This window comes from Lolium rigidum, chromosome 4 (genome assembly GCF_022539505.1).
Source record: "Lolium rigidum isolate FL_2022 chromosome 4, APGP_CSIRO_Lrig_0.1, whole genome shotgun sequence".
NCBI lineage: Eukaryota > Viridiplantae > Streptophyta > Magnoliopsida > Poales > Poaceae > Lolium > Lolium rigidum.
In genome coordinates this window covers 258,831,062-258,845,052 of record NC_061511.1, presented here as the reverse complement: position 1 = coordinate 258,845,052, position 13,991 = coordinate 258,831,062, and the positions used below count along the sequence as shown (strand labels likewise).

The following is a 13,991-nucleotide window of genomic DNA, read 5'->3' as shown; positions in this document are numbered from 1 at the left end:
TTTGCACCGGAAACTCAGTGTGGTGCTAGCTCACCAATACTACGTACTAGTCAGGGGAGATTGATTAAATCCTATATTTAGGAAACAATAAACGACCATTAGAGAAGGAAGCAAATTTGGTGCACATGAGCACCAGTGCTCTCAGTTTTTAAAATATTTAAAAACTGAATTTCTGCATTTCAAAAAATCATCACATTTATTCCATAAATACATACACATATTCTGAATATTCATGCAAAGTTTCGGTAGAAATTGCATTGTATTTTGAGCTACAGGAAAAAAACAAATTTGTGGCTACGTATAGAGGTATATATTTGTCAGAAATTTGTCTTTTTTGTATAGCTTAAAATATAACATATTTTTCTTCAAAATTTCTACCGTACCTTCAGAATGTTTATATCTATGTGGGTATTTAATTTCATATTTTTTCAAATCCAAAAAATATGATTTTTAAAAATCAGGAGCACTGGTGCTCATGTGCCAAATACACTTTTCACATTAGAGAATAATAAGTGAGAAAGTGACCGGTAAGCGTAAATCTTCTGTCATTTATTGCCCTTGCACCGGAAAAGATATGGTCCTGGCTAACCAATATCCCACAGGAAAATTTATCGGCTTGTAAAAAAATCCTAAAAGCTTGACACGGGAAAATATTGTACTAATCTGTGCACCTGCAAACTTGGTGCATCATTGCCAAAAAAAATATCAGTACACAAATAGTTGATATTTATATTGTCCACCCTCTTTTTTTCCAGTGCAGGCCACATACTTTTCAGAAAAAAAATTGCAAGTTCATATTTTATTCTACAAATGTATTAAAACAAATATAAATACAAATATTCTTGTGCAAGGATTGTGGGGAACTATAAATACAAATATTCTTGTGCAAGGAAACAATTATTATTGCAGTGACTTTAAACTAGCATCACATGTTTTCTGCAATTACAAAGCAATTAAATAGTTCAAAGTTTTAACAGCAAGCACATCCAAGGAACATCCATCTGGTCAGATGTAAACGAATGGATCAAATAGTTACTAAATTACCTCCTTCTCATTGCGGTATTGTGGAGCGCAGTCGATATGCCGATATCCAGCCTGTATCGTAAAAACCATCAAAATTTTAGGCCTGGATAGAAGAGTACAGTTTGATATTTCAATCTCAATGCTACAATAAGCTTCAGAAGCAGCATTTTTCCGTGTTTAAACACCACAATGTGTAGCTAACACATGAACACTTTATTTTTAATACAGTTGCGTACACCAATAGATTCAGAAACTAGGCATATCCCCTTTTCTGAAAAAACTTGATTTTTTTTCAACAGATTTTTCATCTCAGATGTGATCTATAGTCTAGCTAATGTAAACCAATAAACTGAAATTTCCAGGTAGGGTGGGCTTTCGATCATGTGTCTCAGAGCAAGCTCTGCAGATTCTAATCAAAGATACCTTGACAGCAGCATAGACGGCCGCTCCGACGACGCCGGGTTCAGCTTTCCCTGTCGCGGTGCCGAGGCCAACCGATGGGATTCTCGCACCGGTGTTGAGGACAAAAAATTCAGCCATCTTAAATTATATCTGGTTCTCAGTTACAACCTGCGGGGGATTGAAGAACGAAGCAGGCAAAAATAAATTGCAAGAACAAAGCAGGTAATGATGATCACAATCCAAGCTGTCGGTTCGATCTCTAGCAGGGCGCAAGGCTATCGAATCATCCAAGGAAAGAGGAGCACAGCTTCCCTCACAAAAAAAGAAAAGAAAACAGAAGAGAGCACAGCCTGAAAGAAATCGCGCCGCCGCTGCACTACAGCATGGGGAAGCTGATCGCACCTCCCTTTAGGCCGTCTCTCGCCGAGGGCCCCAGAGCCGGCGAGCCGGGGAAGGAGATAGGACGGCGGACGGGCGTCTGAGAGGGAGCAAGGTGAGAGAGGCGGAGAATGCGGGGAAAGTGTTGGCTGTTGAGAGTACAGTGGAGTGGAGTATTGTTCCTGTCTGCCGTTTGTTTTTGCCTCCGGCGAGCCCTGTCGTCACGCCTGCTCGAACGATGACGATGTCACTGTCGTTGCCGTCGCGTCGCTTACAATTAAAACTGGCTAAAGTTTGAGCTTTGTATTTATCTACAGTAGTTAAATTCTACTCCGTAGACTACATGGATGCATATGTAGACAGAGTAAATTCAATTAATTTTGATCGGAAGAAGTACTATATAACAACGTTATTTTCTGTCTTTTGGTGAAACACGTTGTCAAATTATGTGTGTATCGTTACAATAGCAAAACATACGTTACATATCCCATGGTTAAAAACTGGCCGGAATGAGCATCCTATGATCGGTTTTGAAGTCAGTGTGGCAAATATTTTGTTTTTTGGTAATGCGGTATGTTCTGTCAAAATGTCAAATATGACACAAAATTGTAATAGTATCTGTTAAAGATATAATCGAGTGGTGAGTCTTAACAAACGCCGAAAAATAACGGTGTCTTGTACTCCCTCCGATCCTAAAAAAGTGTCCAAGCTATAGTCTAATTATGTTTTGCTGCTAACCCCTTATAAATTAATCAATTTAATGACGAGCTGCCCACATGCACTGCACCATGCCTCGCACACTACCGAGCCGCACATGCATATGGTCCCAGGTACGGATGCATGCAAGCTAGCTGGCGAAGGACTGCGGGTTGATTAGCTAAAATGATTGAGGGTGTGTTTGCAAAAACGTTCATCCGACATTTTTTTAGGATCAGAGGGAGTAGCAAATTTTAAATATAAGCAAAAAAACACTTGTGTGTGTTATCACCAGAATTTGACCGAGTCAGAGGTGGGCCGCGATCAAGATGGACTTGAAGAATATATATATAGAAGAAATACGTGAATCGGCCTTACATGCAAAGTTTGGGCTAGTTGGCCCGTGTATCTGTAACATATTAGATTACCTGTCGGTTAGTTAGAGTTTGTCTCGTATACGGTGGGGATTATTCCCACGTTAGAAAGTCCGCTGGACTATAAATATGTATCTAGGGTTTATGGAATAAACAACAACCAACGTTCAACACAAACAAATCTCGGCAGCATCGCCAACTCCTTCTTCTCGAGGGTTTCTCCGGTAAGCACCATGTTGCCTAGATCGATCTTGCGATCTAGGCAGCACTAAGCCTACCACGTTGTTCATGCGTTGCTCGTCGTTGAAGCCTTTTTGATGGCGAGCAACGTAGTTATCTTAGATGTGTTAGGGTTAGCATTGTTCTTCGTATCATATCGTTGTCGTAGTGCGACCCTTATGCATCTAGCCGCCCTTACACCTATCTCGGGTGTAGGGGCGGCACCCGCTTGATCATAGTTTAGTAGATCCGATCCGTTACGGTTGCTCCTTGTTACGCAAGGATTAGTTTAACATCCGCAATAGTTAGGCCTTACAAAGGGTTGGAGGATCCTGCGGCGTGTAGGGTGACGTTTGCTAGCCCTAGAAAGGATGTTCCGGGGATCAACCTCGTGTTGGTTTTAGGCCCTGTCTAGGATCGGCTTACGGTCACCGTGAGCGAGCGCGAGGCCCAATCGTGAGTAGGATGATCCGATTATGCGGTGAAAACCCTAAATCGTCGTAGATCTCATCGGCTTTATCTTGATCAAGCGGGACCACCATATATTCGGACACCTTGTTCGAATCATGGGTGGATCGGCTCTTTGAGCCGATTCACGGAGATAACTCCGAGAGCCGATCGAGGCTCGTATTTAATGTTTACGTGTATGCCATGCGGGAAACTAAGCGAGGCATCATCCAACACCTTCCCGACCGGGTATAGGTCGGGTGGCACGCCCTTGCGATAGCATCGGACGTGTGACCGGGAGGCTTTGCGGGCCGTCGCTGCGAGGGACCGGGGCCAGCCGCAGCCCTAGTTGTTCCCGGCTCTCTTGTGTTGCCCGTCGCTGCCCGCCGGTGGGTTTCGACGTCAACACATTCGGCACGCCGGTGGGACAACCTTCGACATCCACAACATCGCCATCTACATCCGAGATGGCGAAAGCACTCCGATCAAGTACGAGGATCCGCACTGATGAGCTCAAGAAGAAACATGACGAGATCAAGGCAACCCTCGAAGCCGAACTCATCGGCTCTTTCCACGAGAACCCGCTCCCATGGCGTCGGGTGGAAGGGGTTCACACCTGAAGACGCACTCGATGGAGTGGACTCGTCCGCCCCGTCAGAAGAACGCACCAGGTCGCTGCGTCAGGAGATCAACTACATGGTGGCTCATTCGCTGCACCGCCACTCTGAGAGCCTGGTGAACACTTTGGAGCGGGTCGCGCTGCGCGTGGTCCAGGAAATCATGAGCCACCGGTATTCTCCGTCGGGACCAGCTCTGGGGACTTTCAAAGGAGAGATGCCACTTCAGTCCCATCCGCCGCTGCCGTTCGCATGGGCGGCACCAGAAGTGTCGAACTCATCGGCATACGTCGTCTACAAGATTGGTGGTGATCCTAGTGACTACCAATTCCTACCTGAGGCACCCAAGGAGATCCCGCACGGATACGCGTGCGCATACGTACTGCAGCTGCAAGACCTGGGCACTCTCGAACCGAGGTTGCAACAGCGAGGGCCTCTGGAACAACAGGAGGAACGTCGGAGCGGATCTTGAGAAGCAAACGTGGCTAGCTAAGTACGCCACTCCGACAAACCTCCGAGCCCAGCTCCTGCGGTTGGCTTAGAATCGGAAAAGCAAGCATGGCTGGTTAAGTATGCCACCCGGCGAATCTTCGGGGTTCGACACCTTCAGCCATCACCGCGGATCAGATTTGTGCAATCCTGAAAGATCGGTTCGGCATGATGCCGAAAAGGAAGACGTTCGGCTATACCAAGCCGTACCCCAACGACTACGAACTGATCCCGCTACCACCCAAATATCGGCTCCCGGACTTCACAAAGTTTAGTGGATCGAGATGGTTCCAGCTCCATCGAGCATGTGAGCCGATATTTGGCACAGCTGGGCACGATCTCGAGCATCGGACGAGTTGCGTGTGAGGTTCTTCGCACGATCCCTCACAGGATCGGCTTTCGGGTGGTACACATCACGCCACCGAACTCCATCCGGACTTGGAAGCGGTTGGAAGAGCAGTTCCATGAGCGAGTATCACTCGAGAGGCTTCCGAGGTTGGTATTGCCGATCTAGCACAAGTACGACGAGCGCGGGGAGACGAAGTGTCGGAATACGTCCAGCGCTTCAGGACCATTAGGAACCGATGATTTTCGGCTCATGTAAGTGAAAAGAAGCGATCGAGTTGGCGGTGGTGGGTCTCTCATCATCGATTAAGGACGTGGCCTCCCAAGCAGATTACCCTTCATTGGCGCACATGGTGCAGAAGCTGTCAGCATATGAGCAGTGCCACCCAGATGTCTACCAGGACAAATTCAAGCGTGCGGTGACCCTGGTTGAGGCAGACGAGGATGAAGGTGATGCGGGAGATCGAGAGGTAGCAGTGGCTGAATGGACTCGAGCGGCGAGCCCCGTGTCCCGCAAATGGGTGAAGCCACAAGGCCCTCCAAAGGGTTCGACTTCGACGTGACCAAAACCGAGCAGGTTTTTGATCTCTTACTCACGGAGAAGCATATAAAGGTACCCGAAGGCCACAAGATCCCCACGGTGCAAGAGCTGAACGGAAAGCCATACCGCAAGTGGCATAACACGTTCACCCACACCACCAACGACCGCAGGGTGTGGCGGCAGCAGATCCAAATGGCGATAGAAAATGGACGGTTAATTTTCAACCGAGTACGCCATGAAGGTCGACACACACCCCTTCCCCGCCGTGAACATGGTGGAGTATACTTACCATGGAGGGTGCCAGCCGGATTTCTCGTGCAATATCAACATGGTAGGACCTCGGACACCACTCTGGTAAGGACGGAGATGAGGGCAGCTGCTCTCATAGCAAAGATACGAGAGGAAGCCGCTCCACGCGATCGGCTCCGCCAAGACGGCAGGCGCTACGTCACGCAGGGAGAAGTGAAAAACATAAGGTATCAACGACCTCTCTCTGATCACCTCCTCAACAAGTATGTGAGTCGGTATGACCAACGCCGGCGATACAACGACGATGATGAAGAAGATCGTCTGGCTAGGGACGACAGGAGACGTCGTCGGCATGATCGCGAGGAGGAGGAGCACGAGCGCCGTGCCAAGGAAAAGTTGGGGGAGCGAGTCGACGAGGATAGACACTGGGACTGTCCCTTCTTCAGACACTGCTGGGATTCAGGAATGAGCCGATTGCCCACAATCGGCAATTGCCCAGAATGCAACCAGAAGAAGAAGGAGACATCCAACGTGTCTGTGTTCAAGCGCCTAGGGCCTCTCCCGCCACAAAGCAAACGCGCTGAGTCTCCTCGGTTGGAAGATCTCGAGGATTCAGAAGACGAAGGAGAAGAAGAAGACAGGTACCACCGGCCAAGGTGGTGCCCTGATGGACTCAGCTGCTCCCAAAAGCGCAGGGTTCAGCGATTGCGCGGCTCGGAGGAAGCCGAAAGGCTATACTTGCATACATTGAGGAAGGCAAGGCCTGATCTGGCTGCGAAAGTTCAACGAACCCTGGATGAAGAGGGTCGTCCCCGGAGAATGGAGTGGCGCCCCAAGCAGAGGAAAGCCGATGACGAAACATCGGCTGGCACAAACATGGTGCTCGTCCTTCCGACGAAGCTTAGTACTCCACGTTTACACGATGCACTCAAGGTGGACGACAGCAAGCGCACCAACATGATAAAGTCAGAGATTGGGCTGGTTTTATCTACCGGCCTGAACGAGTAGCAAGAGCACGTCAATGAGCAAACGAGGCGAGGCTGATCCTTGTGATCGGCCCCAAAAAAATTTATGAAGGGACATTACAAAACCTTCACCGAGCAAGCAACGTGGAGGCCGATTCCAGCAATCGGCCAAAATTATCCTCACCATCCATTCTGCCTGGGTTCAGCATGTAATCCAACAGGGGATACCTGACTAGCCGATACCATCAATTCTCTTGACAGAATCGGCTCTGGGGCACCTAGGTGGATGAAACACGAGGATATGCAGTAGGAATGTCTTGCAAGTGCCCAGCAGCCCAAGATATTCTTTGATGATGGGTATTGAGGTATGGGGCCGATACATAAATCGGCCGTAAAAATTCTAAAAAAAAAAAAAAATTTAAGCACAGCCGATGCATGGCCATCGACTTAAGGATGTAACTGTTATGATCAGAGGATCGATGGAGCAGGAACTGGGCCACGAAGAGAGACTTTAATGGAAGAACTCCTCAATGAAGTGGTTTGATGGCTCAGATCCTCTCTTCAAAAACAATGCCAAGAGCAGCGAGGATGTGCGAGATCAGGCTAAGGGTGGTTTGCCTCGGACAAAGAAGTGGATCGAAGAAGCTCGGGGGCAGCTCACCCTCGAAGGTTCTCTGCTTCGGGGAGCCGATGTTGTTAAAATCGGCTGGCTACGTCATGATTTGAGGCTAATGGCGGCACATTTGGCTGATTCGCCTTGATTAAGGCTCGGGGGCAGCTCGCCCTAAAGGTCCTTGCTTCGGGAGCCGATTTGGTTGGAATCGGCTAGCCCTACATCGCAACCGGTCCGAAGAGTGGTGTTTTTTTGTTACGGAGTCATCGGTTTGAGCATCCAAGACGAGTTCCGGTGGCTCTCTTAAAGACGCCTGCTCAAGATCAAATCGCCAGCCTACTAAGATCGGCTGTGCCATCGTCATCGGCAGAATTGGCTAGCTTGGATGGATGACTGAATTGGCCTGTCTCGCAGATTATCGTAAGAAACTGATGCGTTGCCATCAGTCATTAAGCGTGGATTAGGCCAACAGTCGACAAGGTCAGATGAGGAAAAATCGGCTAAATCAGCATGAAAGAAATCGGCGAAATCAAGTTAAAAGGAAATTCTTCATTAATATTGGGATTTCTTACAATGAAGAGCCGATTGCTCAAAAGAAGAACAAAAGAAGAGCCGATTGCTCAAGGGGCTACTGGTTCTACATAACTACTCCTCGCTAGCGTCGACGTCGGCGTCGCCATCGGCGCTACTGCCGGAGAAGTCCTCGCCGCTGCTGGCCCAGCCGTCGGCTGGGGCTTCCTCCTCCTCCTCGTCATCATCATCATCCTCGCTATCCGCCCAGCTGCGGAAGCGCTTCGTTGGAGGATACCCAGCGGAGGAGGAGGAATCATCTTCCTCCTCCTCATCTTCTCCTTCCTCGTCGTCATCGTCGTCCTCGCTGTCCGCCCACATGCGGGAGCGCTTCTTCGACGGAAGCCTGGCGGAGGGGGAGGCCTTGGTCTTCTCTGCTTCTCCTTCTTTCTTCTCCTTGTCAGAGAAGATGGGGTTCGCCCCGGAGCGGGGGTCGTCCTCTTCCTTGTTCTTCGGCGACGATTGGAGAGAGAGGCCTGAAGCGGAGGAGGAAGAGGAAGACATGGCTGCAGGGGAAGAAGGTTTTTTGTCGTTGGTGGACAGAGCAGAGCAAGGGGATGGAGTGGTGAACCGTTTGGCACAGATAAATAAAGGGAGTGTAGTGGAGATTTAATGCCATGACGGTTCTCGAGGATGTGATGCCGAAATTGTCAATTCGTACAGAGAAGCCCAGGAGGCGAGGCGTAATGATGGAAGGTTCTGCGGCAGTTCTGCTCTGCCACGACATGACCCGACGAAAGAAAAGCGTAATGATTTTGGAAATGTCATTTCCAAAACCAGGGGGCATGTGTTATCACCAGAATTTGACCGAGTCAGAGGTGGGCCGCGATCAAGATGGACTTGAAGAATATATATATAGAAGAAATACGTGAATCGGCCTTACATGCAAAGTTTGGGCTAGTTGGCCCGTGTATCTGTAACATATTAGATTACGTGTCGGTTAAAAGTTAGAGTTTGTCTCGTACACGGTGGGGATTATTCCCACGTTAGAAAGTCCGCTGGACTATAAATATGTATCTAGGGTTTATGGAATAAACAACAACCAACGTTCAACACAAACAAATCTCGGCGCATCGCCAACTCCTTCTTCTCGAGGGTTTCTCCGGTAAGCACCATGCTGCCTAGATCGCATCTTGCGATCTAGGCAGCACAAGCCTACCCACGTTGTTCATGCGTTGCTCGTGCTGAAGCCTTTTTTATGGCGAGCAACGTAGTTATCTTAGATGTGTTAGGGTTAGCATTGTTCTTCGTATCATATGCTGTCGTCGTGCGACCCTTATGCATCTAGCCGCCCTTACACCTATCTCAGGTGTAGGGCGGCACCCGCTTGATCATAGTTTAGTAGATCCGATCCGTTACGGTTGCTCCTTGTTCTGCAAGGATTAGTTTAACATCCGCAATAGTTAGGCCTTACAAAGGGTTGGAGGATCCAGCGGCGTGTAGGGTGACGTTTGCTAGCCCTAGAAAGGATGTTCCGGGGATCAACCTCGTGTTGGTTTTTAGGCCCTGTCTAGGATCGGCTTACGGTCACCATGCGCGAGCGCGAGGCCCAATCGTGAGTAGGATGATCCGATTATGCGGTGAAAACCGTAAATCGTCGTAGATCTCATCAGCTTTATCTTGATCAAGCAGGACCACCATATATTCGGACACCTTGTTCGAATCATGGGTGGATCGGCTCTTTGAGCCGATTCACAGGATAACCTGAGAGCCGATCGAGGCTCGTATTTAATGTTTACGTGTATGCCATGCAGGAAACTAAGCGAGGCATCATCCAACACCTTCCTGACCAGGTATAGGTCAGGTGGCACGCCCTTGCGATAGCATCGGACGTGTGACCAGGAGGCTTTGCGGGCCATCGCTCTGAGGGACTGGGGCCAGCCACAGCCCTAGTTGTTCCCGGCTCTACTGTGTTGCCCGTCGCTGCCCGCCAGTGGGTTTCTGACGTCAACAGTGTGATTTACAAAATCTTGAAAAAATCATGCACATAAATATTGAAAAAGAAAGTTACCCATGAATTTTTCATCAAATAACACGGCCATTTGCTATGTTTTCCGAATTTGATAAAAGTGAGAAAGTATTTTTTTAGATTGCAAAACTTACATTGTCTTTTTAAGTTTTTATAATGTCATTTTTAGAATAAAAAAAGTTGCGGATAGAACCCTGGCATTAAAAGAAACATCGAACAGTACAAAGTACCTCAATAAAAACAAAAATTACAACAAACTCCTTTAGATGCCCTTCGTCTTCTACCTCCAGACTGCGTCAACAACATTGTTAATTTCTCACTTTTATCACCCTAAGTCTCGACCTGACGTTGTTGGTTGCTAACAGGAAGTCACCAAACGGGTCAAGAAGACCACAACCACCTCAAAGACGAAGAAGAAGGAACAATTGTTAATGAAGCTCCTTGGTGATCAAGAGACCCCCACATCTAGAAGAAGTCCTTGAGAAACACACAACATCCACAAGTTTCTCGACACCATCACCGAGATGGCTGAAGCCGGGGAGACTTTATTGGAGAAGACGTCGTCACCACCACCCACCCCACCAAACCAATACCCTAAAACTAAGGGAAAGGAGCCCTCCCGACGAGATGGGCCGAGATCCACCCCTCCTCCATGGCCCGAAGGCCACTAAAGTGAGGCAGATCGTCGGCAGAGCCGTCGAGAGATAAAGAAACCCTAATCGCCTCGAGAGCACTCTCTCGAACTAAGGGGTGCCTTTTGAAGTTGATTGGCAAGTCATTTTTAGAACTTTCTCTAGCGCAAGTTTGTAACGTTGGAAAACTCATTCCCCAAATGACAAGTTGGTCCAGGGTTGAGATCTTGAGAACACGCATGGTTGGGTTTAAAAATCCGCGTTGTGCTTCGTCGTGTGTTTGGGGATGAGCTTGTACAACTAGGGGCATCCATGTTTTCCCTCTTTAAGAGAAAGAATCAACTTCATTGTTTCATGTGGAATTCTCTATTAAGAAATGGGAAAACTCAACCAGTTAGGGACACTAACACCACTTTGGCATCTTGGACTGTCGAATCTGTTCTCAAGATCAACCTGGCCACAGATTCCGAACCGTTTGTAAAAGTTCCGCAACCTCACTAAACTTGTTTAGTTCATTGATTCATTCTAAACCGTCTTGCTAGGCGTTATCGGGCTTCTACTCGGCACGTTCAGTTAGCCTACTACTAGTTATATTAATTAAAAAATAGCAAGCAACCTCCCTAAACTTGTTTAGTTCATTGATTCATTCTAAATGACCAGCCAGCCGTTATCGGGCTGCTACTTCGGAGGTTGAGTTATCCTACTCATGGTTATCCCGTAGAACGTGAAACCTAGCGCCTCGTAAAACTACAGCCGCCTCGACCTCCTTCTCTTCCTACATAGATCGGTTTCCCTTCCTCCGGTTAGCCTTGTTGGTGGAGGGAGGGAAGGAGAACCCGATCTATGTATGGAGTTTTCAATAAAAGCATTGTTTTCAATATATTAGATTAGGGTTGTAGTCATCTTCTTTTTTGGCCTCTGCCTTAATTAATAAAGATGGTATCATCTACAATAATTGATCATCGGCCCTTCATTCGATGATGATATCTCATTCTCGACGGTCAATGATGGTGTTGGAAGATTACAATTTTCTAGGTATGGGCTTTAAGATCTTACTTCGCCAGATCGGTATGGATCTTTTTTTCATTGTTGCCGTGAGGAGAATTATTGATTTTGCACGGTCCATATCTTGAGAACACGAGTGATCGGGTTTCGAAAATCCGCTCTATGTGTCCTTGTGTGTTCGGGGATGAGCTTGTACAACTAGGAGCATCCATGTTTTCCCTCTTTAAGAGAAAGAATCAACTTCATTGTTGCCTCTGAAATTTCCTACTAAGAAACGGGAAAATTCAACCACTTAGGGACACTAACGGTTCTTTGTCATATTGGACTGGCAAATCTTGGATGACAATGTCTCATTATCGATTTTAATGGTGGTGTTGGAAAATTACAATTTTCTAGATATAGGTCTTTGGGTCTTGCTTCGCTAGATCGATTTTGGATCTTTTCTCATGGTTACCTCGAGGAGAATTATCCTCAAAATATATGTCTCGGCTGCTATGTCCTCCACAATGGTGCAAGTCTATGGTTTGGTGTGTTGCTTTCAGGAAAATACAAGATTATGTTATGAAAGAGAACATAGTTTGAAAATCTCGAAGATTTTATTAAATTTTTAAACTTTATTTTGTAATAGTTGGAGATCTCTACCATGTATTGTTTGTTACTATTTATATGATATTGACCTAAAAAAAGCTACTACCTCCATACCGGATTAATGGGCAATTACGCATTTCGAGAAACAAGTTTGACTACTAATTTGGTCAATAAAATATACTCAGATATATATCACAAAAATTATATTATTGAAAACATTTTTGAATACGAATCCAACGGTATAATTTTTGTGGCATATATCTCATATTTTGTTAACCAAATTTATTGTTAAACTTTTTCTCAAAATGCGTAATTCCGGTATGAAGGTAGTACTCTTGGTTAATCCGCTCTGGTTAATCGGGCTGAAAAGGGTTGAAACCCTCAAATGGGCCGATTGGTCTGTACATTAGGCCCGTTGCAACTTCCATGTTTGCCTAGCTCAGGATGCCTCCTCACGAATCGGAAGCCGCTCAGAGCATCTCCACTCGTCTCCGCGAACAGGCTCTCGGCGTACCATTTTTCATCCGGACGGCGAAAAATGATCCAGCCACGTCCCCGGTTCCTCGTTTTTCGCCGGATTTGGGCTTTCATCCATCCGGCGAGCCCACGCCAACCCCGGCCTACCGGGGAGCGCTCGGGGACTCCGGACGAAGCGAAAGCGCGCGAAACGCCGAGATATTTCTCCCGCGCTTTTCGCTTCGTCTTCGCCGCAGAGGTGGACCCGACCGGTCAGCGACACACGCATCGTCTTCCGCGCGCGCATCGTCTTCCGCGCGCACTAAAAGCTCGCCGCCGGTCAGCTCGCCGCGGACGCGTCGCATTCCACGCGTCATTTAATCGCCGGCACCAGCCGCGCCTATATACCCCGCTCCACTCGCCGCGGCGCGTATCCCCGCTCCACTCTCCCTCCACTCTCCCGATCCATGGCGTTCTACGACGAAGCCAACAACGGCTTCCCCCGCCGGTCGCTCAACGCGTGGAAGGGGCATCTCCTCCACCAGGCGGGGTACCCCTGCCTGCCGGACACGAGGCCTCCCGCAAACAAGCTCGCCGAGGAGGAGGCGAAGCGCGCGAAGGATGCCGCCGTGGTGGAGGCGATCGCCAGGTCGCTCAAGGACCTGGTGCCCGCCGGCAACGCCCTCCCCGAGGACGCCGCACTGGAGTGGTCGAGGCGCGAATGGGAGCGCGAGGAGGCGGAGCAGCAGCGACAGCTGCTGGATCTGGCCGCCGCGCGTCAACTCGCCGCCCGCGCCGCCGCTCCAACCGCCGACAACACCTTGCGCGAGGACATCGCTCGCTACCGCCGGCCTGCGACTCCTCCATCCGGCGTCGCCGTCCCCGTCATCGACCTCGAAGCCTCCGACGACGAATGGTACAAGCCATCACCGTCCCCGCCTCGCACCAGCCGACCGGGTGGGAGACGCGGCCGGGCGCAGCGACCGAGGCCGCGCCGCCGCAGTTTGACGACGACGGCTCCGACGACGATGGCGGCGACTACACGGTGTTCTACCGCTATTTGGGCATGTAGAGCGCCGTGTTTTAAAATTTAGAGTTGTATTCCCCTTGCCGAATTCGAAATATAGTCGAATTCGGCCTCTATGTATGAAGTTCGCCCTCTATATAGTAAATATCATTAAAGTTAGTCTAAATTCAGTCGTTTTTGCTGAATTTCGTCAGGTTTTTGCCGTATTTCGTCAAGTTTACGTTTTCCAAAATTAAATCAACGGCTAGGCCTGAGATCGCGGCTAGGAAACTGGCCCTCCCACGCCATTTTTTCGTTCTATCCGAACGAAATTATCGCCAGATTTGGGCGTGGGAAGCGCCAACGAGTGGAGATGCTCTCAGGCGGCGGCGACAGCCAGGTACCGG

General features: G+C 48.6%; 1 protein-coding gene across 1 annotated transcript in view; it reads right to left on the bottom strand.

Annotated features, from left to right (window-relative positions):
• LOC124707591 (aldo-keto reductase family 4 member C10-like) overlaps positions 1 to 1,578 on the bottom strand; it is a 4,778-nt gene extending 3,200 nt beyond the window's left edge. Inside the window, exon 1 of the mRNA XM_047239254.1 lies at positions 1,447 to 1,578. Coding sequence (XP_047095210.1) covers positions 1,447 to 1,563 — 117 coding nt within the window. The 5' untranslated portion in view covers positions 1,564 to 1,578. The remainder of the gene's footprint in view (positions 1 to 1,446) is intronic.
• Between the last annotated feature and the right edge of the window lie 12,413 nt (positions 1,579 to 13,991).